The sequence below is a fragment of the Poromitra crassiceps genome, assembly GCF_964638095.1.
Source record: "Poromitra crassiceps genome assembly, chromosome: 8".
In the NCBI taxonomy this organism is placed as follows: domain Eukaryota; kingdom Metazoa; phylum Chordata; class Actinopteri; order Beryciformes; family Melamphaidae; genus Poromitra; species Poromitra crassiceps.
Window position 1 is genome coordinate 44038398 of NC_139629.1, and position 24923 is coordinate 44063320.

General features: G+C 39.1%; 3 protein-coding genes across 9 annotated transcripts; all 3 read left to right on the forward strand.

Annotated features, from left to right (window-relative positions):
• Positions 1-950: 950 nt before the first annotated feature.
• LOC310781269 (complement C1q-like protein 2) lies at positions 951-9821 on the forward strand. 4 transcript variants are annotated; one of them, XM_083641854.1, is made up of 8 exons: positions 951-1099; positions 1299-1383; positions 6441-6503; positions 6847-6930; positions 7923-7985; positions 8326-8409; positions 8678-8809; positions 8911-9821. In XM_083641854.1, the coding sequence occupies exons 1-8, from the start codon at positions 1010-1012 to the stop codon at positions 9189-9191; spliced, it is 882 nt and encodes a 293-aa protein (XP_083497980.1). In that variant the 5' UTR covers positions 951-1009; the 3' UTR covers positions 9192-9821. The 4 variants fall into 4 exon arrangements, with proteins under 4 accessions (XP_083497980.1, XP_083497983.1, XP_083497981.1 ...); XM_083641855.1 differs by lacking the exons at positions 951-1099; positions 1299-1383; positions 6441-6503 and adding exons at positions 5092-5175; positions 5481-5543; XM_083641856.1 differs by lacking the exons at positions 951-1099; positions 1299-1383 and adding an exon at positions 5092-5175.
• A 1690-nt stretch (positions 9822-11511) lies between these two features.
• Positions 11512-14207, forward strand: LOC310781020 (cerebellin-1-like). The gene is made up of 6 exons (XM_083641555.1): positions 11512-11664; positions 11864-11948; positions 12298-12360; positions 12700-12783; positions 13053-13184; positions 13286-14207. Exons 1-6 carry the CDS (start codon positions 11575-11577, stop codon positions 13567-13569), a joined length of 738 nt encoding a protein of 245 aa, XP_083497681.1. The 5' UTR covers positions 11512-11574; the 3' UTR covers positions 13570-14207.
• Positions 14208-15344: 1137 nt separating this feature from the next.
• LOC310781268 (uncharacterized protein) lies at positions 15345-20823 on the forward strand. 4 transcript variants are annotated; one of them, XM_083641850.1, is made up of 11 exons: positions 15345-15456; positions 15648-15741; positions 16047-16109; positions 16877-16939; positions 17279-17362; positions 18356-18418; positions 18488-18550; positions 18856-18918; positions 19259-19342; positions 19610-19741; positions 19843-20823. In XM_083641850.1, exons 1-11 carry the CDS (start codon positions 15430-15432, stop codon positions 20121-20123), a joined length of 1017 nt encoding a protein of 338 aa, XP_083497976.1. In that variant the 5' UTR covers positions 15345-15429; the 3' UTR covers positions 20124-20823. The 4 variants fall into 4 exon arrangements, with proteins under 4 accessions (XP_083497976.1, XP_083497977.1, XP_083497978.1 ...); XM_083641851.1 differs by lacking the exon at positions 16877-16939 and having other exon boundaries at positions 19843-20822; XM_083641852.1 differs by lacking the exon at positions 19259-19342 and having other exon boundaries at positions 19843-20687.
• The last annotated feature ends 4100 nt before the right edge of the window (positions 20824-24923 follow it).

Below are 24923 nucleotides of genomic sequence, written 5' to 3' on the forward strand. Positions count from 1 at the left end.
TGTGACTGAACAGGGTAAGACACAGGGCCGTAGCCAGGGTTCCGAAATAGGGGAGGTCCAGCAAGGGGAGGCGGATTCGGCGGCGAAAAAATTTTGAGTTTTTTTTCCCCCTTTTTAAGCCATATTTAGAGTAATATATCATTTTAAATCAACATTAGGATTATACTGTTGTGATGTCATTATTCAGTATATTCTCTTTCATGTCACCACCTGCTCAGCTCTCCTGTCAACATAATTGTAACTAACAAACACAAACTGTTTTAGCCAAATTCATATCAAAATGACACCTTCAAACACAGGTACACAACCCAAGCCGTACACAACACACAAAGTCATCATCGATAATAAAAAAAACATACAGAGGGACATTTATTTATTCCTGATAGGAACGATTGAAAAATAAAATAAAATATATTATGTTGTTTTTAACTTTACACCACCTCTTTTTGTTACTTATTGGGTCATGAAACTGAAACCATGCATATAGCCACCTGCATACCTGACTTCGGGAGCTTGGCAATTGGCATCATGCATGATTAGCCAGTAGCATCCCAACGTGTCACACAGGTAACATTACTTAAGAGACAGACTAGACACTTACTTTCTTGGTTGTTGCTAAAAAATCTGTCAGTGTCACTCACTGTCTGTCGTTCACTCGCTCACTGTCTCGCAGGTCGCTCACCTTCAATTATCTCGCCAGGCAGACAGACAGTCATCACTCACCACCATGCTGCTGCTCTCTCGGAATCAAGTTACTGCGGACGCGGCGTCAGATGACTTCCTGCCTGACCTGCCTTTCGTTTCAAAATAAAAGCGATCCCGTGTTTTTCATGCTTTTCCATGCAGATTGTTTTATAAAAAATAAAAAAAATAAAAAAAAAATTCCTCTGAAATATTAGGGGAGGTCCGGACCTCCCCGTCCTCATAGCTAGCTACGGCCCTGGACACTACAGTATATAAGGCCGAGATGAACTGAAACAACACAGGTGAAGAGCAGCTTACAAGTGCAATGGAGGTCACTGTGGTTGTTCAGCTGTTGCTGCTGGTCTGCTGTCTGTCTGGAGCTAAGGCTGGGAATGAAATCACCGCTGAAACCAAGGCAGGTGACGCTGCACACTCCTCTCTCTGTGTATCTATCTCTGTATTATTATTTGTCTTGCTTGTGTTTTTCTTTTACTATTCAATGTACTTGTTCTAACTGTATTTGATCACGTGAAGCACTTTGAGACTCTGCTCTGTGAAAGGTGCTATAATAAACTTTACTTACCTACTTACATACTTATTCTCACCTCCAACAGACCTGCAACGACTTGCTGGGAGACATGAGCATCTTGATGGCTGAACTGAGGTTGAAGATGGGCTACTTGAAGAATCAGAATGAAGGTACTAGCCTATGGCAGGTCATGACAGAAGGAAGGCTAACATGTTAGCATTCATTTATTTTTTTCCCCATGCCAAAATAGACTGGGTTCCCATGGGCCTGGGGTTGCGTTCACCAACACTACACCTATAATAGGGAAGCATTCCCCACCACATCTGGTTGTTTGTTGAATGACATTATTTATACAGTCAATGTGAATGACGCACAACATGCTTTCGAACAATTTCTAAGGAGACTGAAGGTGCAGTAAAAGAGAAGAAACAAACATATGGTGAAGATCCACCTGTTTTGCTGTGAATCTTTTTCTACCCTCTGCTCACTTTATGAACATTGTGATGATTCTGTTGCAGCCATTGTTGCAGCACAGGCAACTCAACTGAGAGAACTGAACGAGACGAAGACACAGCTTAAAGGTATTGTGTGGAGATCATAATGGCTCTGATAATGTTAGTGAACAATCACTGATAATATTTCATAAGAACAATGATAGCCAGTGACCTAGCCAGTGACCAATAGCTACTCTAAAGTTGACAGTAAACACTACAATGCACAAGTTTCAAGTTCTATCACAATTTCCAAGTTTTCACTGACTGTAGCAAGCCTGGAAGATAGCCAAATGAGTAGTGACCATTGCATTTTTTTTCAATTGTCAAATATTTAAATACATGTTTTTTTTCCCCCATTTGAGAACCACTGCATTAGAGGAGAGGTATGTCACTTAACTGTTTTCTTTTCTCTTAACCTGGTTTCAGCACAAGCAGTAGAACTCACCACTGTGAAGGCCAGATCAGACATCACAAAAACCCAGGTGGAGGCTCTGAAGAGAGACAGAGAAGGTAAGACTGACAATAAAACTATGAAAAAAACAATATAATTGAACCCTACGTAAAAATTGTGGATCTCACAAAAAATAACATTTAAATCACACAAAACTTTGGTACAGTACATTTTAAAATAAGTCCAATGTAGACTAAATGTCACCAATTTGACTGAAACGTCTACATTTTAGACAGCAATTTTGACACAAACTCAAACATTTTATTGCAACAATCTCATTGCTTCAACCTTGGCCGCACTAAAAAAGATGACATTGCTCTCTCTCAGTCTCTCAGGTAGCTTTCTCAGCCTCTCTGGTGGCTTCAGGCCATGGGACTCTTGGACCATATAACAACAAAACCACTCTAGTCTACAAACGCGTCGTCATTAACATTGGAAATGCCTACAACTCAAGCACAGGTATTCTACAAACTCATGACTTCCAGCGATCAATTTGATGTCAAGGTGTTTGTCACATGTTGTATCAGTTGATTTTAAAAGTACAACAAAATGTTCTTCAGGTTCCTTCGTTGCGCCAGTGAGAGGTGCCTACCACTTCGAGTTCTACGTGGGTGCAGCTGGAGATCCTTCACATGGTTCAGGTGCTGTCTTGGTCAAGAATGGACAGCAGATATGTGTTGCATATGAATATCAGGCAGCTGGCTATGGGAGTTCCGCTAACGGCGCCTCCCTGCATCTGGAGGTTGGAGATGTTGTAGTTGTGCGTCTCTATGAGAACACAAGAATGTTTGACAATGGAAATCACCATTGCACCTTCAGTGGTCATCTGCTGTTCACCATGTAACACAATGGATAAATCACTTGATTTCTTACTCTATGATCGAGTTGTGCATTTTTACATTTATGATAATAGTATAAATGAATAGTAATAGGAGTGTCTTAAACAAGTCCTTCAATGTCATTTAATTATAGCTCTGAGTATCTTTATGGCAAAGTATAGTATTCTTATAGCCTGATAAACATATATCTTATTTACTTTTGCTTCCTTCCGTCTTCCTTGTATGTGCTGGGTGTTCAGGACAATGCAGAGTATAGCAACAACAACAACAGACTCTAGTCTCGACTTTAATGAAAATGATCCTATAATATAATATTACTTTTTCCGTTCTTGGCTAATGCAGGACATGACACTGTCATGGTTTTGGTCTAGATTTCCCTGAACAGCAAACAATAGAAGAGTTGGTGGGAGATGCTTTGGCTATGAAATGATTAAAAAACATTTGGAGGCTATTGTGCAAAACGTTTGTACATTTAGCATCACCTGATTCCAGTTTTCAACATGTAGATCCTGAACATTTTTCATGTATTACTTGTTGCTTGAACCTTTACATATGGTGTGTGTATACAATGTAAAGTGAAATATGGGAGGAACTGGACTTGGCTCCTGCTGTTGGCATGAGACTATTAAAAAGCATTCAAAGGCTCCCTGTGCAAAAAGTTTCATTTTGTACTTTTACATCTTCATCCCACTTTTCAATATTTACCCCCCAAAAGGTTTGCAGTCTTGTTTGTTAATGTATATAAAATGTTTGATGTTGTGTTTGTCATATTAGCATAGGAAATGCAGTCATTTACCAGAATGATTTACATTGCAACATGTTTGTATATATGATCATAAAATACATGCACAAGAATAATATCATCTAAATCTCACTTTTAGTGTGTGGCTCAGATGAGTGTAGATTAGATATATTGTGATTAAGAAGCATCCAGTGCAGAGTTTTCCCTCTGGAATACCATTTTAAAACGTCTCTTTATGATTTCCTTTTTCTAGGTGATGACCATGAATTAAGACGTGGATTGGTTTGTGTTGTCGTTGTTGGTTGTTGCACTTGATCATAAAAAAAATAATGTCGTGCAAAACACTGTGTTCGTCTCCTCCTTTTCAAAAATCCTAATGGTTTTCTACATGAGAGTTCAGGCATCTAAAGGGTAACAGATTTGGGTGACTAATTTTTGCCTTTTTCATGTGAAAATGCTGAATAGCAGTTTCACAGCATTAATAATCAAATGAAACTACCAGCAAAGGTGACTTATTTATTTATAACTCTGCACATTCAGCCTGTGGGGGGTGTTACGAATAGGAACAAGCAGAGCCATGTATATAGAAGAGTCACGACATCTCCATTCCAGAGACCAGTTTTTTACTCTCAAGAGTTCCAGGAAGTAAGGTCCTGGATTAAGCAGCACTGTCAAGTTGCAGAAAAATGGACAGTTTGTGTTGTACTTTGAAAGGGATTTTTTTTTTTTTTATCAAATTGTACATTATCAGCTTTAATTTAGCATTCAAAAGTAGCGCGCGACCCCTTCCTGGCTGTTCATTGGCTAATGAAATGAGTCATGCATTTTGGTCCTCCGCTGACACAACTCTCTCTCTAAATTGCTCTGGGAACAAGGAACGAGGAACAATGATGTCTCAATGACAAAAGGGCATGACACCTTAATAAATCAATCAATAAATCAAAGTGAATAAACCTGTTTCCCAGTGTACAGTGTGTGACTGAACAGGGTAAGACACTACAGTATATAAGGCCGAGATGAACTGAAACAACACAGGTCGAAGAGCAGCTTACAAGTGTAATGGAGGTCACTGTGGTTGTTCAGCTGTTGCTGCTGGTCTGCTGTCTGTCTGGAGCTAAGGCTGGGAATGAAACCACCGCTGAAACCAAGGCAGGTGACGCTGCACACTCCTCTCTCTGTGTATCTATCTCTGTATTATTATTTGTCTTGCTTGTGTTTTTCTTTTACTATTCAATGTACTTGTTCTAACTGTATTTGATCACGTGAAGCACTTTGAGACTCTGCTCTGTGAAAGGTGCTATAATAAACTTTACTTACCTACTTACTTACTTATTCTCACCTCCAACAGACCTGCAAAGACTTGCTGGGAGACATGAGCATCTTGATGGCTGAACTGAGGTTGAAGATGGGCTACTTGACAGAAGGAAGGCTAACATGTTAGCATTAATTATTTTTTTTCCATGCCAAAATAGACTGGATTCCCATGGGCCTGGGGTTGCGTTCACCAACACTACACCTATAATAGGGAAGCATTCCCCACCACATCTGGTTGTTTGTTGAATGACATTATTTATACAGTCAATGTGAATGACGTACAACATGCTTTCGAAACAATTTCTAAGGAGACTGAAGGTGCAGTAAAAGAGAAGAAACAAACATATGGTGAAGATCCACCTGTTTTGCTGTGAATCTTTTTCTACCCTCTGCTCACTTTATGAACATTGTGATGATTCTGTTGCAGCCAATGTTGCAGCACAGGCAACTCAACTGAGAGAACTGAACAAGATGAAGACACGGCTTAGAGGTATTGTGTGGAGATCATAATGGCTCTGATAATGTTAGTGAACAATCACTGATAATATTTCATAAGAACAATGATAGCCAGTGACCTAGCCAGTGACCAATAGCTACTGTAAAGTTGACAGTAAACACTACAGCGCACAAGTTTGAAGTTCTATCACAAATTCCAAGTTTTCACTGACTGTAGCAAGCCTGGAAGATAGCCAAATGAGTAGTGACCATTGCATTTTTTTTTTCAATTGTCAAATATTTAAATACATGTTGTTGTTTTTTACATTAGAGCAGAGGTTCTCAAATGTTTTTCAGCCAAGGAGCCCTTACAAGATAGAAAATATACCCGGGGACCCCCTCATTCTGATTTGTGATTTTGGGCTAAGCTTAATTGTTTCCACGGTAGCTTGACTTTTAAATTGATATGTTTCTTAGATTAGGATGTAATCCATGAACCATTTTAGATTTAAAGCATCAAATAGGTTTGTGGAACTATGAAGCTTTTGCAATTTTTTTTTTTATATTTTTTTTTCCTGAAAACTTTTCGCGGACCCCCTGCAAAGTGCCACGGACACCTGCATTCCCCACCACATCTGGTTGTTTGTTGAATGACACCGTAAATTTCGGACTATAAGCCACGGCTTTTTACCGGTTTTTTGGCCCCTGCGGCTTATAGTCCGGTGCGGCTTATCTATGGATTAATAAAAAAAAAAAAAAAAAAAAAAAAAAAAAAATCTCTCTTTTAATTTTAATGTGAATGATGCACAACATGCTTTTGAACAATTTCTAAGGAGACTGAAGGTGCAGTAAAAGAGAAGAAACATACATATGGTGAAGATCCACCTGTTTTGCTCTGAATATTTTTCTACCCTCTGCTCACTTCATGAACATTGTGATGATTCTGTTGCAGCCATTGTTGCAGCACAGGCAACTCAACTGAGAGAACTGAACGAGACGAAGACACGGCTTAGAGGTATTGTGTGGAGATCATACTGGCTCTGATAATGTTAGTGAACAATCACTGATAATATTTCATAAGAACAATGATAGCCAGTGACCTAGCCAGTGACCAATAGCTACTGTAAAGTTGACAGTAAACACTACAGTGCACAAGTTTCAAGTTCTATCACAATTTCCAAGTTTTCACTGACTGTAGCAAGCCTGGAAGACAGCCAAATGAGTAGTGACCATTGCATTTTTTTTTTTTCAAATGTCAAATATTTAAATACATGTTTTTTTCCCCCCATTTGAGAACCACTGCATTAGAGGAGAGGTATGTCATTTAACTGTTTTCTTTTCTCTTAACCTGGTTTCAGCACAAGCAGTAGAACTCACCACTGTGAAGGCCAGATCAAACATCACAAAAACCCAGGTGGAGGCTCTGAAGAGAGACAGAGAAGGTAAGACTGACAATAAAACTATGAAAAAAACAATATAATTGAACCCTACCTAAAAATTGTGGATCTCACAAAAAATAAAGTATAAATCACACAAATAACTGTACTTCTACTTAATCAGAGCAACAATGTGATTAAATTTGGAATGACAAGAAAAAATTACACGTCTGTGCAATAGGCTAAGTAGGCCTAAATAACTCAGATATAGGGTTTGCAATTGTAACGTTCCATATAATGAAGTATCTCATGCTTGTTGATTTAATGATTGTTTTGCACCTGCTGCTCACGTTTGAGATACTTCTGGCTCACCTGGAAAGAAGGTGGGAGCAGCCGAGTACAGTCAGCCAATCAGAGGCAGAGAGGGGCGGGTCATGCCTTCGCCCTCATGGGAAAAAAATTATTGCTTCCGGTAGGGCGAGCAAATTTTGTAGGGCGAGCAGAATCCGTACCCCGGCCCTGCACATCTGGGGGCCCTAAGCCCTTCCTTGCCCTTCTTCGTAGGCTACTTGTAGACTCTTTTCTACTACAGTGAGTAGACCCCGGACACTTTTGAATAGATTATATTGTGTATTCAGGTGGTTGACATGTCTCTTTTGTAGAGCTCCAAAGCCTCCACCTGCTGCTGTTTTTTTGCCTGGGTTTAGTCATATAACTTTGCCAAACAATTTTAACATTATTGTATAACCAACTTATCATTATCATTAATTTTTTTCCCATGCCAAAATAGACTGGGTTCCCATGGGCCTGGGGTTGCATTCACCAACACTACACCTATAATAGGGAAGCATTCCCCACCACATCTGGTTGTTTGTTGAATGACATTATTTATACAGTCAATGTGAATGACGCACAACATGCTTTTGAACAATTTCTAAGGAGACTGAAGGTGCAGTAAAAGAGAAGAAACAAACATATGGTGAAGATCCACCTGTTTTGCTGTGAATCTTTTTCTACCCTCTGCTCACTTTATGAACATTGTGATGATTCTGTTGCAGCCATTGTTGCAGCACAGGCAACTCAACTGAGAGAACTGAACGAGACGAAGACACGGCTTAGAGGTATTGTGTGGAGATCATACTGGCTCTGATAATGTTAGTGAACAATCACTGATAATATTTCATAAGAACAATGATAGCCAGTGACCTAGCCAGTGACCAATAGCTACTGTAAAGTTGACAGTAAACACTACAGTGCACAAGTTTCAAGTTCTATCACAATTTCCAAGTTTTCACTGACTGTAGCAAGCCTGGAAGATAGCCAAATGAGTAGTGACCATTGCATTTTTTTTTCAATTGTCAAATATTTAAATACATGTTTTTTTCCCCCCATTTGAGAACCACTGCATTAGAGGAGAGGTATGTCACTTAACTGTTTTCTTTTCTCTTAACCTGGTTTCAGCACAAGCAGTAGAACTCACCACTGTGAAGGCCAGATCAGACATCACAAAAACCCAGGTGGAGGCTCTGAAGAGAGACAGAGAAGGTAAGACTGTCAATAAAACTATGAAAAAAACAATATAATTGAACCCTACCTAAAAATTGTGGATCTCACAAAAAATAACATTTAAATCACACAAAACTTTGGTACAGTACATTTTAAAATAAGTCCAATGTAGACTAAATGTCACCAATTTGACTGAAACGTCTACATTTTAGACAGCAATTTTGACACAAACTCAAACATTTTATTGCAACAATCTCATTGCTTCAACCTTGGCCACACTAAAAAATATGACATTGCTCTCTCTCAGTCTCTCAGGTGGCTTTCTCAGCCTCTCTGGTGGCTTCAGGCCATCAGACTCTTGGGCCATATAACATAAAAACCCCTCTAATCTACAAACGCGTCGTCACTAACATTGGAAATGCCTACAACTCAAACACAGGTATTCTACAAACTCATGACTTCCAGCGATCAATTTGATGTCAAGTTGTTTGTCACATGTTGTATCAGTTGATTTTAAAAGTACAACAAAATGTTCTTCAGGTTACTTCATTGCGCCAGTGAGAGGTGCCTACCACTTCGAGTTCTACGTGGGTGCACAGGGACATGCAACTGCATCAAGTGCTGTCTTGGTCAAGAATGGACAGGAGATATGTATTGCGTATGAACATCAGGCAGCTGGCTATGGGAGTTCCGCTAACGGTGCCTCCCTGCATCTGGAGGTTGGAGATTGTGTGGTTGTGCGTCTCATTGAGAACACAAGAATGTTTGACAATTCAAATCACCATTGCACCTTCAGTGGTCATCTGCTGTTCACCATGTAACACAATGGATAAATCACTTGATTTCTTACTCTATGATCGAGTTGTGCATTTTTACATTTATGATAATAGTATAAATGAATAGTAATAGGAGTGTCTTAAACAAGTCCTTCAATGTCATTTAATTATAGCTCTGAGTATCTTTATGGCAAAGTATAGTATTCTTGTAGCCTGATAAACATATATCTTATTTACTTTTGCTTCCTTCCCTCTTCCTTGTATGTCCTGGGTGTTCAGGACAATGCAGAGTATAGCAACAACAACAACAGACTCTAGTCTCGACTTTAATGAAAATGATCCTATAATATAATACTTTTTCCGTTCTTGGCTAATGCAGGACATGACACTGTCATGGTTTTGGTCTAGATTTCCCTGAACAGCAAACAATAGAAGAGTTGGTGGGAGATGCTTTGGCTATGAAATGATTAAAAAACATTTGAAGGCTATTGTGCAAAACGTTTGTACATTTAGCATCACCTGATTCCAGTTTTCAACATGTAGATCCTGAACATTTTTCATGTATTACTTGTTGCTTGAACCTTTACATATGGTGTGTGTATACAATGTAAAGTGAAATATGGGAGGAACTGGACTGCTGCTGTTGGCATGAGACTATTAAAAAACATTCAAAGGGTCCTGTGCAAAAAGTTTCATTTTGTACTTTTACATCTTCATCCCACTTTTCAATATTTACCCCCCAAAAGGTTTGAAGTCTTGTTTGTTAATGTATATAAAATGTTTGATGTTGTGTTTGTTATATTAGCAGTGATAAATGCAGTCATTTACCAGAATGATTTACATTGCAACATGTTTGTACATATGATCATAAAATACATGCACAAGAATAATATCATCTAAATCTCGCTTTTAGTGTGTGGCTCAGATGAGTGTAGATTAGATATATTGTGATTAAGAAGCATCCAGTGCAGAGTTTTCCCTCTGGAATACCATTTTAAAACATCTCTTTATGATTTCCTTTTTCTAGGTGATGACCATGAATTAAGACGTGGATTGGTTTGTGTTGTCGTTGTTGGTTGTTGCACTTGATCATAAAAAAAATAATGTCGTGCAAAACACTGTGTTCGTCTCCTCCTTTTCAAAAATCCTAATGGTTTTCTACATGAGAGTTCAGGCATCCAAAGGGTAACAGATTTGGGTGACTAATTTTTGCCTTTTTCATGTGAAAATGCTGAATAGCAGTTTCACAGCATTAATAATCAAATGAAACTACCAGAAAAGGTGACTTATTTATTTATAACTCTGCACATTCAGCCTGTGGGGGGGGGGGGGGGGGGGGGGGGTTACGAATAGGAACAAGCAGAGCCATGTATAGAAGAGTCACGACATCTCCATTCCAGAGACCAGTTTTTTACTCTCAAGAGTTCCAGGAAGTAAGGTCCTGGATTAAGCAGCACTGGCGAGTTGCAGCAAAATGGACAGTTTGTGTTGTACTTTGAAAGGGATTTTTTTTTAAATCAAATTGTACATTATCAGCTTTAATTTAGCATTCAAAAGTAGCGCGCGACCCCTTCCTGGCTGTTCATTGGCTAATGAAATGAGTCATGCATTTTGGTCCTCCGCTGACACCACTCTCTCTCTAAATTGCTCTGGGAACAAGGAACGAGGAACAATGATGTCTCAATGACAAAAGGGCATGACACCTTAATAAATCAATCAATAAATCAAAGTGAATAAACCCGTTTCCCAGTGTACAGTGTGTGACTGAACGGGGTAAGACACTACAGTATATAAGGCTGAGATGAACTGAAACAACACAGGTCGAAGAGCAGCTTACAAGTGTAATGGAGGTCACTGTGGTTGTTCAGCTGTTGCTGCTGGTCTGCTGTCTGTCTGGAGCTAAGGCTGGGAATGAAACCACCGCTGAAACCAAGGCAGGTGACGCTGCACAAGTAGGAACGGTCATCTTAGCCCCATGTATTACCTTCTTATTTTATTTCTTTTACTTTTCATTTAATCTTATTTTAATGTTTTATTCTTTTACTCTTTTATCCAATATCCCGCTGCTGGTTTTATTGTTTATTGTTGATTTTATATTTTTACCTACGGGTATGTATGATTTAAACAAATTGTGCAATAGGGCTGTGCAATTGCATGTCTCAGTTGGCATCTCCCCACTGTGTCCTAGTGCAATGCTGTGTCTGTCCTGTTTGTGTTTACTTGTGTTTTTGTCACGCTTTTGCCCAAGACAAATTTCCCTTCTGGGCCAATAAAGTTGATCTCATCTTATCATCTCATCGTCTCGTCTCCTCAGTGAACAAACCCGTTTCCCAGTGTACAGTGTGTGACTGAACAGGGTAAGACACTACAGTATATAAGGCTGAGATGAACTGAAACAACACAGGTCGAAGAGCAGCTTACAAGTGTAATGGAGGTCACTGTGGTTGTTCAGCTGTTGCTGCTGGTCTGCTGTCTGTCTGGAGCTAAGGCTGGGAATGAAATCCCCGCTGAAACCAAGGCAGGTGACGCTGCACACTCCTCTCTCTGTGTATCTATTTCTGTATTATTATTTGTCTTGCTTGTGTTTTTCTTTTACTATTCAATGTACTTGTTCTAACTGTATTTGATCACGTGAAGCACTTTGAGACTCTGCTCTGCGAAAGGTGCTATAATAAACTTTACTTACCTACTTACTTACTTATTCTCACCTCCAACAGACCTGCAAAGACTTGCTGGGAGACATGAGCATCTTGATGGCTGAACTGAGGTTGAAGATGGGCTACTTGAAGAATCAGAATGAAGGTACAGTAGCCTATGGCAGGTCATGACAGAAGGAAGGCTAACATGTTAGCATTCATTTATTTTTTTCCCATGCCAAAATAGACTGGATTCCCATGGGCCTGGGGTTGCGTTCACCAACACTACACCTATAATAGGGAAGCATTCCCCACCACATCTGGTTGTTTGTTGAATGACATTATTTATACAGTAAATGTGAATGACGCACAACATGCTTTCGAACAATTTCTAAGGAGACTGAAGGTGCAGTAAAAGAGAAGAAACAAACATATGGTGAAGATCCACCTGTTTTGCTGTGAATATTTTTCTACCCTCTGCTCACTTTATGAACATTGTGATGATTCTGTTGCAGCCATTGTTGCAGCACAGGCAACTCAACTGAGAGAACTGAACGAGATGAAGACACAGCTTAAAGGTATTGTGTGGAGATCATAATGGCTCTGATAATGTTAGTGAACAATCACTGATAATATTTCATAAGAACAATGATAGCCAGTGACCTAGCCAGTGACCAATAGCTACTGTAAAGTTGACAGTAAACACTACAATGCACAAGTTTCAAATTCTATCACAATTTCCAAGTTTTCACTGACTGTAGCAAGCCTGGAAGATAGCCAAATGAGTAGTGACCATTGCATTTTTTTTCAATTGTCAAATATTTAAATACATGTTTTTTTCCCCCCATTTGAGAACCACTGCATTAGAGGAGAGGTATGTCACTTAACTGTTTTCTTTTCTCTTAACCTGGTTTCAGCACAAGCAGTAGAACTCACCACTGTGAAGGCCAGATCAAACATCACAAAAACCCAGGTGGAGGCTCTGAAGAGAGAGAGAGAAGGTAAGACTGACAATAAAACTATGAAAAAAACAATATAATTGAACCCTACGTAAAAATTGTGGATCTCACAAAAAATAACATTTAAATCACACAAAACTTTGGTACAGTACATTTTAAAATAAGTCCAATGTAGACTAAATGTCACCAATTTGACTGAAACGTCTACATTTTAGACAGCAATTTTGACACAAACTCAAACATTTTATTGCAACAATCTCCATTGCTTCAACCTTGGCCACACTAAAAAAGATGACATTGCTCTCTCTCAGTCTCTCAGGTGGCTTTCTCAGCCTCTCTGGTGGCTTCAGGCAATCGGACTTTTGGACCATATAACACAAAAACCCCTCTAGTCTACAAACGCGTCATCATTAACATTGGAAATGCCTACAACTCAAACACAGGTATTCTACAAACTCATGACTTCCAGCGATCAATTTGATGTCAAGTTGTTTGTCACATGTTGTATCAGTTGATTTTAAAAGTACAACAAAATGTTCTTCAGGTTCCTTCGTTGCGCCAGTGAGAGGTGCCTACCACTTCGAGTTCTACGTGGGTGCAGCTGGACATCCTTCACATGGTTCAGGTGCTGTCTTGGTCAAGAATGGACAGCAGATATGTGTTGCATATGAATATCAGGCAGCTGGCTATGGGAGTTCCGCTAACGGCGCCTCCCTGTATCTGGAGGTTGGAGATGTTGTAGTTGTGCGTCTCTATGAGCACACAAGAATGTTTGACAATGGAAATCACCATAGCACCTTCAGTGGTCATCTGCTGTTCACCATGTGACACAATGGATAAATCACTTGATTTCTTACTCTATGATCGAGTTGTGCATTTTACATTTATGATAATAGTATAAATGAATAGTAATAGGAGTGTCTTAAACAAGTCCTTCAATGTCATTTAATTATAGCTCTGAGTATCTTTATGGCAAAGTATAGTATTCTTATAGCCTGATAAACATATATCTTATTTACTTTTGCTTCCTTCCGTCTTCCTTGTATGTGCTGGGTGTTCAGGACAATGCAGAGTATAGCAACAACAACAACAGACTCTAGTCTCGACTTTAATGAAAATGATCCTATAATATAATATGACTTTTTCCGTTCTTGGCTAATGCAGGACATGACACTGTCATGGTTTTGGTCTAGATTTCCCTGAACAGCAAACAATAGAAGAGTTGGTGGGAGATGCTTTGGCTATGAAATGATTAAAAAACATTTGGAGGCTATTGTGCAAAACGTTTGTACATTTAGCATCACCTGATTCCAGTTTTCAACATGTAGATCCTGAACATTTTTCATGTATTACTTGTTGCTTGAACCTTTACATATGGTGTGTGTATACAATGTAAAGTGAAATATGGGAGGAACTGGACTTGGCTCCTGCTGTTGGCATGAGACTATTAAAAAACATTCAAAGGGTCCCTGTGCAAAAAGTTTCATTTTGTACTTTTACATCTTCATCCCACTTTTCAATATTTACCCCCCAAAAGGTTTGAAGTCTTGTTTGTTAATGTATATAAAATGTTTGATGTTGTGTTTGTTATATTAGCAGTGATAAATGCAGTCATTTACCAGAATGATTTACATTGCAACATGTTTGTACATATGATCATAAAATACATGCACAAGAATAATATCATCTAAATCTCGCTTTTAGTGTGTGGCTCAGATGAGTGTAGATTAGATATATTGTGATTAAGAAGCATCCAGTGCAGAGTTTTCCCTCTGGAATACCATTTTAAAACGTCTCTTTATGATTTCCTTTTTCTAGGTGATGACCATGAATTAAGACGTGGATTGGTTTGTGTTGTCGTTGTTGGTTGTTGCACTTGATCATAAAAAAAATAATGTCGTGCAAAACACTGTGTTCGTCTCCTCCTTTTCAAAAATCCTAATGGTTTTCTACATGAGAGTTCAGGCATCCAAAGGGTAACAGATTTGGGTGACTAATTTTTGCCTTTTTCATGTGAAAATGCTGAATAGCAGTTTCACAGCATTAATAATCAAATGAAACTACCAGCAAAGGTGACATTTATTTATAACTCTACACATTCAGCCTGTGGGGGGTGTTACGAATAGGAACAAGCAGAGCCATGTATATAGAAGAGTCACGACATCTCCATTCCAGAGACCAGTTTTTTACTCTCAAGAGTTCCAGGAAGTAAGGTCCTGGATTAAGCAGCACTGTCGAGTTGCAGCAAAATGGACAGTTTGTGTTGTACTTTGAAAGGGATTTTTTTTTTTTTTATCAAATTGTACATTATCAGCTTTAATTTAGCATTGAAAAGTAGCGCGCGACCCCTTCCTGGCTGTTCATTGGCTAATGAAATGAGTCACGCATTTTGGTCCTCCGCTGACATCACTCTCTCTCTAAATTGCTCTGGGAACAAGGAACGAGGAACAAGGATGTCTCAATGACAAAAGGGCATGACACCTTAATAAATCAATCAATAAATCAAAGTGAATAAACCCGTTTCCCAGTGTACAGTGTGTGACTGAATGGGGTAAGACACTACAGTATATAAGGCCGAGATGAACTGAAACAACACAGGTGAAGAGCAGATTACAAGTGTAATGGAGGTCACTGTGGTTGTTCAGCTGTTGCTGCTGGTCTGCTGTCTGTCTGGAGCTAAGGCTGGGAATGAAACCACCGCTGAAACCAAGGCAGGTGACGCTGCACACTCCTCTCTCTGTGTATCTATCTCTGTATTATTATTTGTCTTGCTTGTGTTTTTCTTTTACTATTCAATGTACTTGTTCTAACTGTATTTGATCACGTGAAGCACTTTGAGACTCTGCTCTGTGAAAGGTGCTATAATAAACTTTACTTACCTACTTACTTATTCTCACCTCCAACAGACCGGCAAAGACTTGCTGGGAGACATGAGCATCTTGATGGCTGAACTGAGGTTGAAGATGGGCTACTTGGTCATGACAGAAGGAAGGCTAACATGTTAGCATTAATTTATTTTTTTCCCATGCCAAAATAGACTGGATTCCCATGGGCCTGGGGTTGCGTTCACCAACACTACACCTATAATAGGGAAGCATTCCCCACCACATCTGGTTGTTTGTTGAATGACATTATTTATACAGTCAATGTGAATGACGCACAACATGCTTTTGAACAATTTCTAAGGAGACTGAAGGTGCAGTAAAAGAAAAGAAACATACATATGGTGAAGATCCACCTGTTTTTCTGTGAATCTTTTTCTACCCTCTGCTCACTTTATGAACATTGTGATGATTCTGTTGCAGCCATTGTTGCAGCACAGGCAACTCAACTGAGAGAACTGAACAAGATGAAGACACGGCTTAAAGGTATTGTGTGGAGATCATAATGGCTCTGATAATGTTAGTAAACAATCACTGATAATATTTCATAAGAACAATGATAGCCAGTGACCTAGCCAGTGATCAATAGCTACTGTAAAGTAAACACTACAATGCACAAGTTTCAAGTTCTATCACAATTTCCACGTTTTCACTGACTGTAGCAAGCCTGGAAGATAGCCAAATGAGTAGTGACCATTGCATTTTTTTTTTCAATTGTCAAATATTTAAATACATGTTGTTTTTTTACATTAGAGCAGAGGTTCTCAAATGTTTTTCAGCCAAGGAGCCCTTACAAGATAGAAAATATACCGGGGACCCCCTCATTCTGATTTGTGATTTTGGGCTAAGCTTAATTGTTTCCACGGTAGCTTGACTTTTAAATTGATATGTTTCTTAGATTAGGATGTAATCCATGAACCATTTTAGATTTAAAGCATCAAATAGGTTCGTGGAACTATGAAGCTTTTGCAAAAAAAATAATTAATATTTTATTTTCCTGAAAACTTTTGGTGGACCCCCTGGCAAAGTGCCACGGACACCTGCATTCCCCACCACATCTGGTTGTTTGTTGAATGACATTATTTATACAGTCAATGTGAATGACGCACAACATGCTTTTGAACAATTTCTAAGGAGACTGAAGGTGCAGTAAAAGAGAAGAAACATACATATGGTGAAGATCCACCTGCTTTGCTGTGAATCTTTTTCTACCCTCTGCTCACTTTATGAACATTGTGATGATTCTGTTGCAGCCAATGTTGCAGCACAGGCAACTCAACTGAGAGAACTGAACGAGATGAAGACACGGCTTAGAGGTATTGTGTGGAGATCATACTGGCTCTGATAATGTTAGTGAACAATCACTGATAATATTTCATAAGAACAATGATAGCCAGTGACCTAGCCAGTGACCAATAGCTACTGTAAAGTTGACAGTAAACACTACAATGCACAAGTTTCAAATTCTATCACAATTTCCAAGTTTTCACTGACTGTAGCAAGCCTGGAAGATAGCCAAATGAGTAGTGACCATTGCATTTTTTTTCAATTGTCAAATATTTAAATACATGTTTTTTTCCCCCCATTTGAGAACCACTGCATTAGAGGAGAGGTATGTCACTTAACTGTTTTCTTTTCTCTTAACCTGGTTTCAGCACAAGCAGTAGAACTCACCACTGTGAAGGCCAGATCAAACATCACAAAAACCCAGGTGGAGGCTCTGAAGAGAGACAGAGAAGGTAAGACTGACAATAAAACTATGAAAAAAACAATATAATTGAACCCTACCTAAAAACTGTGGATCTCACAAAAAATAACGTTTAAATCACACAAATAACTGTACTTCTACTTAATCAGAGCAACAATGTGATTAAATTTGGAATGACAAGAAAAAATTACACGTCTGTGCAATAGGCTAAGTAGGCCTAAATAACTCAGATATAGGGTTTGCAATTGTAACGTTCCATATAATGAAGTACCTCATGCTTGTTGATTTAATGATTGTTTTGCACCTGCTGCTCACGTTTGAGATACTTCTGGCTCGCCTGGAAAGAAGGTGAGAGCAGCCGAGTACAGTCAGCCAATCAGAGGCAGAGAGGGGCGGGTCATGCCTTCGCCATCATGGGAAAAAAATTATCGCTTCCGGTAGGGCGAGCAAATTCTGTAGGGCGAGCAGAATCCGTACCCCGGCCCTGCACATCTGGGGGCCCTAAGCCCTTCCTTGCCCTTCTTCGTAGGCTACTTGTAGACTCTTTTCTACTACAGTGAGTAGACCCCGGACACTTTTGAATAGATTATATTGTGTATTCAGGTGGTTGACATGTCTCTTTTGTAGAGCTCCAAAGCCTCCACCTGCTGCTGTTTTTTTGCCTGGGTTTAGTCATATAACTTTGCCAAACAATTTTAACATTGTTGTATAACCAACTTATCATTATCATTAATTTTTTTTCCCATGCCAAAATAGACTGGGTTCCCATGGGCCTGGGGTTGCATTCACCAACACTACACCTATAATAGGGAAGCATTCCCCACCACATCTGGTTGTTTGTTGAATGACATTATTTATACAGTCAATGTGAATGACGCACAACATGCTTTTGAACAATTTCCAAGGAGACTGAAGGTGCAGTAAAAGAGAAGAAACAAACATATGGTGAAGATCCACCTGTTTTTCTGTGAATATTTGTCTACCCTCTGCTCACTTTATGAACATTGTGATGATTCTGTTGCAGCCATTGTTGCAGCACAGGCAACTCAACTGAGAGAACTGAACGAGATGAAGACACGGCTTAGAGGTATTGTGTGGAGATCATAATGAGAGGTATGTCACTTAACTGTTTTCTTTTCTCTTAACCTGGTTTCAGCACAAGCAGTAGAACTCACCACTGTGAAAACCCAGGTGGAGGCTCTGAAGAGAGACAGAGAAGGTCAGACTGACAATAAAACTATGAAAAAAACAATATAATTGAACCCTACCTAAAAATTGTGGATCTCACAAAAAATAACATTTACTCACACAAAACTTTGGTACAGTACGTTTTAAAATAAGTCCAATGTAGACTAAATGTCACCAATTTGACTGAAACGTCTACATTTTAGACAGCAATTTTGACACAAACTCAAACATTTTATTGCAACAATCTCATTGCTTCAACCTTGGCCACACTAAAAAAGATGACATATTTTTCTACCCTCTGCTCACTTTATGAACATTGTGATGATTCTGTTGCAGCCATTGTTGCAGCACAGGCAACTCAACTGAGAGAACTGAACGAGATGAAGACACGGCTTAGAGGTATTGTGTGGAGATCATAATGGCTCTGATAATGTTAGTGAACAATCACTGATAATATTTCATAAGAACAATGATAGCCAGTGACCTAGCCAGTGGCCAATAGCTACTGTAAAGTTGACAGTAAACACTACAGTGCACAAGTTTCAAGTTCTATCACAATTTCCAAGTTTTCACTGACTGTAGCAAGCCTGGAAGATAGCCAAATGAGTAGTGACCATTGCATTTTTTTTTCAATTGTCAAATATTTAAATACATGTTTTTTTCCCCCCATTTGAGAACCACTGCATTAGAGGAGAGGTATGTCACTTAACTGTTTTCTTTTCTCTTAACCTGGTTTCAGCACAAGCAGTAGAACTCACCACTGTGAAGGCCAGATCAGACATCACAAAAACCAAGGTGGAGGCTCTGAAGAGAGACAGAGAAGGTAAGACTGACAATAAAACTATGAAAAAACAATATAATTGAACCCTACCTAAAAATTGTGGATCTCACAAAAAATAACATTTAAATCACACAAAACTTTGGTACAGTACGTTTTAAAATAAGTCCAATGTAGACTAAATGTCACCAATTTGACTGAAACGTCTACATTTTAGACAGCAATTTTGACACAAACTCAAACATTTTATTGCAACAATCTCATTGCTTCAACCTTGGCCACACTAAAAAAGATGACATTGCTTTCTCTCAGTCTCTCAGGTGGCTTTCTCAGCCTCTCTGGTGGCTTCAGGCTCTCAGACTCTTGGACCATATAACACAAGGATCACTCTAGTCTACAAACGCGTCGTCACTAACATTGGAAATGCCTACAACTCAAACACAGGTATTCTACAAACTCATGACTTCCAGCGATCAATTTGATGTCAAGTTGTTTGTCACATGTTGTATCAGTTGATTTTAAAAGTACAACAAAATGTTCTTCAGGTTACTTCATTGCGCCAGTGAGAGGTGCCTACCACTTCGAGTTCTACGTGGGTGCACATGGACATGCAACTGCATCAGCTGCTGTCTTGGTCAAGAATGGACAGCAGATATGTATTGCGTGGGAACATCAGCCAGCTGGCTATGGGAGTTCCGCTAACGGTGCCTCCCTGCATCTGGAGGTTGGAGATACTGTGGTTGTGCGTCTCTATGAGAACACAAGAATGTTTGACAATGCAAATCACCACAGCACCTTCAGTGGTCATCTGCTGTTCACCATGTAACACAATGGATAAATCACTTGATTTCTTACTCTATGATCGAGTTGTGCATTTTTACATTTATGATAATAGTATAAATGAATAGTAATAGGAGTGTCTTAAACAAGTCCTTCAATGTCATTTAATTATAGCTCTGAGTATCTTTATGGCAAAGTATAGTATTCTTATAGCCTGATAAACATATATCTTATTTACTTTTGCTTCCTTCCGTCTTCCTTGTATGTCCTGGGTGTTCAGGACAATGCAGAGTATAGCAACAACAACAACAGACTCTAGTCTCGACTTTAATGAAAATGATCCTATAATATAATACTTTTTCCGTTCTTGGCTAATGCAGGACATGACACTGTCATGGTTTTGGTCTAGATTTCCCTGAACAGCAAACAATAGAAGAGTTGGTGGGAGATGCTTTGGCTATGAAATGATTAAAAAACATTTGAAGGCTATTGTGCAAAACGTTTGTACATTTAGCATCACCTGATTCTAGTTTTCAACATGTAGATCCTGAACATTTTTCATGTATTACTTGTTGCTTGAACCTTTACATACTGTATGGTGTGTGTATACAATGTAAAGTGAAATATGTGAGGAACTGGACTGCTGCTGTTGGCATGAGACTATTAAAAAACATTCAAAGGCTCCCTGTGCAAAAAGTTTCATTTTGTACTTTTACATCTTCATCCCAATTTTCAATATTTACCCCCCAAAAGGTTTGAAGTCTTGTTTGTTAATGTATATAACATGTTTGATGTTGTGTTTGTTATATTAGCAGTCATAAATGCAGTCATTTACCAGAATGATTTACATTGCAACATGTTTGTACATATGATCATAAAATACATGCACAAGAATAATATCATCTAAATCTCGCTTTTAGTGTGTGGCTCAGATGAGTGTAGATTAGATATATTGTGATTAAGAAGCATCCAGTGCAGTTTTCCCTCTGGAATACCATTTTAAAACATCTCTTTATGATTTCCTTTTTCTAGGTGATGACCATGAATTAAGATGTGGATTGGTTTGTGTTGTCGTTGTTGATTGTTGCACTTGATCATCAAATAAATAACGTTGTGCAAAACACTGTGTTTGTCTCCTCCTTTTCAAAAATCCTAATGGTTTTCTACATGAGAGTTCAGGCATTCAAAGGGTAACAGAGTGTGGTGACTCATTTTTGCCTTTTTCATGTGAAAATGCTGAATAGCAGTTTCACAACATTAATAATCAAATGAAACTACCAGAAAAGGTGACTTATTTATTTATAACTCTGCACATTCAGCCTGTGGGGGGTGTTACGAATAGGAACAAGCAGAGCCATGTATATAGAAGAGTCACGACATCTCCATTCCAGAGACCAGTTTTTTACTCTCAAGAGTTCCAGGAAGTAAGGTACTGGATTAAGCAGCACTGTCGAGTTGAAGCAAAATGGACAGTTTGTGTTGTACTTTGAAAGGGATTTTTTTTTAGAATCAAATTGTACATTATTATCAGCTTTATTTTAGCATTCAAAAGTAGCTGCAACAAAATCAGCAGCACTGATTTTGTAGAAGCTTATATGCACTAATTAAACCTATTCAAATAATTTTATTTGAGAATGTAAAAATACTACTACTGATAAGAATAAAGAATATGTGTGTGACTGTGTGTGTGTGTGTGTGTGTGTGTGTGTGTGTGTGTGTGTGTGTGTGTGTGTGTGTGTGTGTGTGACTGTGTGCGCGCGCGTGTGTGCATGTGTGTGATGTTTTAATGATCTTCAATTCTGGAACATACTAATATTTCCACATAACTTGACACCCAGAAATGCTGAACCCCCCGCGGCAGTTAATAGTATGAGTTGTGCCAATGCCCAAACAAACGTTAATATCTCAAAAACTATACATCACATCGCTTATATTTTGACATTCTGAGTGAGAGCAGAAGTAGCTCAAGAGTTTGACGTATAATATATGCATGTCGTGTTAAAGTTGTGTGAACTGTCACAGTTTTAAAAATGTAAACAGAGTTAACTGGCTAGAGTCAGACACTCGTGCCTCACGCCACTTGGACTCCATAGGGTTCCATTGCAGTTGCCTCCCAGTGACGTGGTTTGTTCACCAAAATGCTGCTCCGCTGATCCCTCGTATACAGTACAGAACATACAGGACGTGCTCATTCAACCTGTCCAGTGACAAATAAAGGGAAAACAAAACATGCCATGCATAATAAAAAAAAAGGCTGAACCAAGGCACTCTTCTCAGATTTAAAAAAGCTTTAATTCGAGGCTTAGTCCATTTCCGAACAAATTAAAAAGCCAGCCAACATGTTTCGGCCACACGGCCTTCATCAAGGCAGTAATGAATGAAGCAGTTCACACAAACCATATCCACCTTATTTCTAGCTGCCATGATGCCTGATGGGTGCTTCTTCCGCTTCCGGTGTAATAGACTGTTTTAACTTGACAAAAAAAACGTCTGAGGATTTTACAGCATAGCCATTCTGCTCTACAGCCGTGTCACTCGGGTGCTGGGATAACGTAATGCATTGTGGGTAGTCGGCTACTGTGGCTAATGCTAGCGGCTAGCGTAATAGTTACTTTACATGGTAGTAATTTAAAACGCCACTGAATGACCAAATTGATTTAACTTTTAACCATTTTGAGTAACACTGTTTCCATACGGACCCCCAGCGTTGGTTAGTTGTTTATAACGTGACTATATTTATAACTTTTATAACGTACTCCAGTTTCCGGTTTATAATTCGGGTCTGCAGCATAGGTCTGCAGCCGAGTATAACAAAGGAAATGGCAAGCTGCAACAATAAGTCACGTTAAACAGGGACCTTGTACCCACAATTATTTTTTTTACAGTGGGGCATTAAAAAATAAGGTGGATAACCACACAGGTAGACAATTAAAAGGATAGCGAACACCTGTTGATGAAAAAAGCTGTAGGCCCTCCTAACATAACAAGCACCACCAGAGGTCAGTACTAAAGAAGCAAGTCATGTAAAGTAAACATATATACTGACAGATAAAATACAATAAAAAAATATTGTTAAGACAAAAGCAATTTAGAAAGAGATAAGAATAAGATATACAAGTCTAAAGGTGATCACCATAAAGGCTAATCAACCAGTATTAGCAATACAGCCACCGGAAAACAATGAAGCTATCTATACAGATCCTGTTAACAGACAAAACATAAAAGCAACTACAGAGGCCTATACCACGAAGCAAGATTAGTGGTTTAGCTCGCTAAGCCACTAATCTTAGCGAAACCGCTAAGATTAGTTAATCATAACAGAAACCACTCTTCAAAGAAATTACTGATGTGAATAAAAAGCAGTAACTTTAGACAGTCATTGGGGAACAGACTAATAATATCCAACGCGGATTTTGATTCTGACACAGTAAAGCTTCACGATTTGCGCTTTGAATGAATGAGGAAATAGGCATGTCTATCGCTGTAAAAGCGACAGACATGCGCTCTCAACTTGATTAGAAAACCTGGATCAATTTACCGAGTTGAAAACCAGAGTCGTGGTATCGTTCAGCTGGAATGAAAAGATCTGGTTAAGCCAAACCAGATCAAGGGACAGATCCTGGATCTGCTTATCCTACATTCGTGGTATGGGCCTCAGAAAAATAACCCATAAGCATCATTCAGGCCTGGAGATGTCATAGCTTGGAGTTTGTAAATCCATCTGCTCTCTAATTGGTGGAGAGCTCTCTCTATCACCTCTTCTAGAGTGACGTGATCTAAACCGATCGCTGTGAAAGAAACGTGTCACCCTTGTGAGTATCCCTAAAGTGTTTCACAATAGCATCATCACAGTTACCAGTTTTGACAGCAAAGTAAATGAATCACGTCGTGTACAGTTAATACAATTAAAAAACCAGCAGTGGCTGTGAAGTGGCACAGACTCATTTATGTAATATGTGGAGCGCAGCGATTCAACATAATATTTGAATCTGGGGAGAGAGTAGGGGTTCAGTCTCTTGCTCAAGGACACTTCGACACACTGCCGGGAGGAGCCAGCCGGGAACTTTCAGATTCCCACGCAACAGCTCTACCTCCTGAGCTAATGCCGCCCCCATATACTGTATGTGTATATACAAACACAGTAGTCACATACATAAACACTCAAATCCGCCCACCACAGATAGCAATTAAATGTTTTGCTCTCTTGTGTGGATTATCATGTGTCTGTTCAAGCCTCCTTTTTGACAAAAACCTTTACCACAGATGAAGCAATTAAATTGTTTCTCACCTGTGTGGACTATCATGTGTGTCTTCAAGGTTTCTTTACGATTAAAACCTTTACCACAGACTGAGCAAGTATTACTTTTCTCTCCTGTGTGGACTAACATGTGTATTTTCACGGTTGCTTTAAGACCAAAACCTTTACCACAGACTGAGCAATGAAATTGTTTCTCACCTGTGTGGATTATCATGTGTCTGTTCAAGTCTCCTTTATGACGAAACCGTTTACCACAGACTGTGCAAAGGAATTGTCTCTCACCTGTGTGGACTACCATGTGTGTGTTCAAGTCTCCTTTACGACCAAATTCTTTACCACAGATTGAGCAATTAAATTGTTTCTCACCTGTGTGGACTATCATGTGTTTGTTCAAGTCTGCTTTATGACCAACACCTTTACCACAGACTGAGCAATTAAATTGTTTCTCACCTGTGTGGATTATCATGTGTCTGTTCAAGTATACTTTATATTCAAAACCTTTACCACAGACTGAGCAATTAAATTGTGTCTCACCTGTGTGGACTAGCATGTGTGACTTCAACTGTCCTTTCTGACCAAAACCTTTAC

Coding starts and splice junctions, on each gene's coding strand:
- LOC310781269 (XM_083641854.1), top strand. CDS start 1,010: ATGGAGGTCACTGTGGTTGTTCAGCTGTTGCTGCTGGTCTGCTGTCTG. Junction 1,384..6,440: donor CTTGAAGAATCAGAATGAAG/GTACTAGCCTAT, acceptor ATTCTGTTGCAG/CCATTGTTGCAGCACAGGCA. Junction 8,410..8,677: donor TCTGAAGAGAGACAGAGAAG/GTAAGACTGTCA, acceptor GCTCTCTCTCAG/TCTCTCAGGTGGCTTTCTCA.
- LOC310781020 (XM_083641555.1), top strand. CDS start 11,575: ATGGAGGTCACTGTGGTTGTTCAGCTGTTGCTGCTGGTCTGCTGTCTG. Junction 11,665..11,863: donor AAATCCCCGCTGAAACCAAG/GCAGGTGACGCT, acceptor CACCTCCAACAG/ACCTGCAAAGACTTGCTGGG. Junction 12,784..13,052: donor TCTGAAGAGAGAGAGAGAAG/GTAAGACTGACA, acceptor GCTCTCTCTCAG/TCTCTCAGGTGGCTTTCTCA.
- LOC310781268 (XM_083641850.1), top strand. CDS start 15,430: ATGAAACCACCGCTGAAACCAAGGCAG. Junction 15,457..15,647: donor CACCGCTGAAACCAAGGCAG/GTGACGCTGCAC, acceptor CACCTCCAACAG/ACCGGCAAAGACTTGCTGGG. Junction 16,940..17,278: donor GATGAAGACACGGCTTAGAG/GTATTGTGTGGA, acceptor ACCTGGTTTCAG/CACAAGCAGTAGAACTCACC.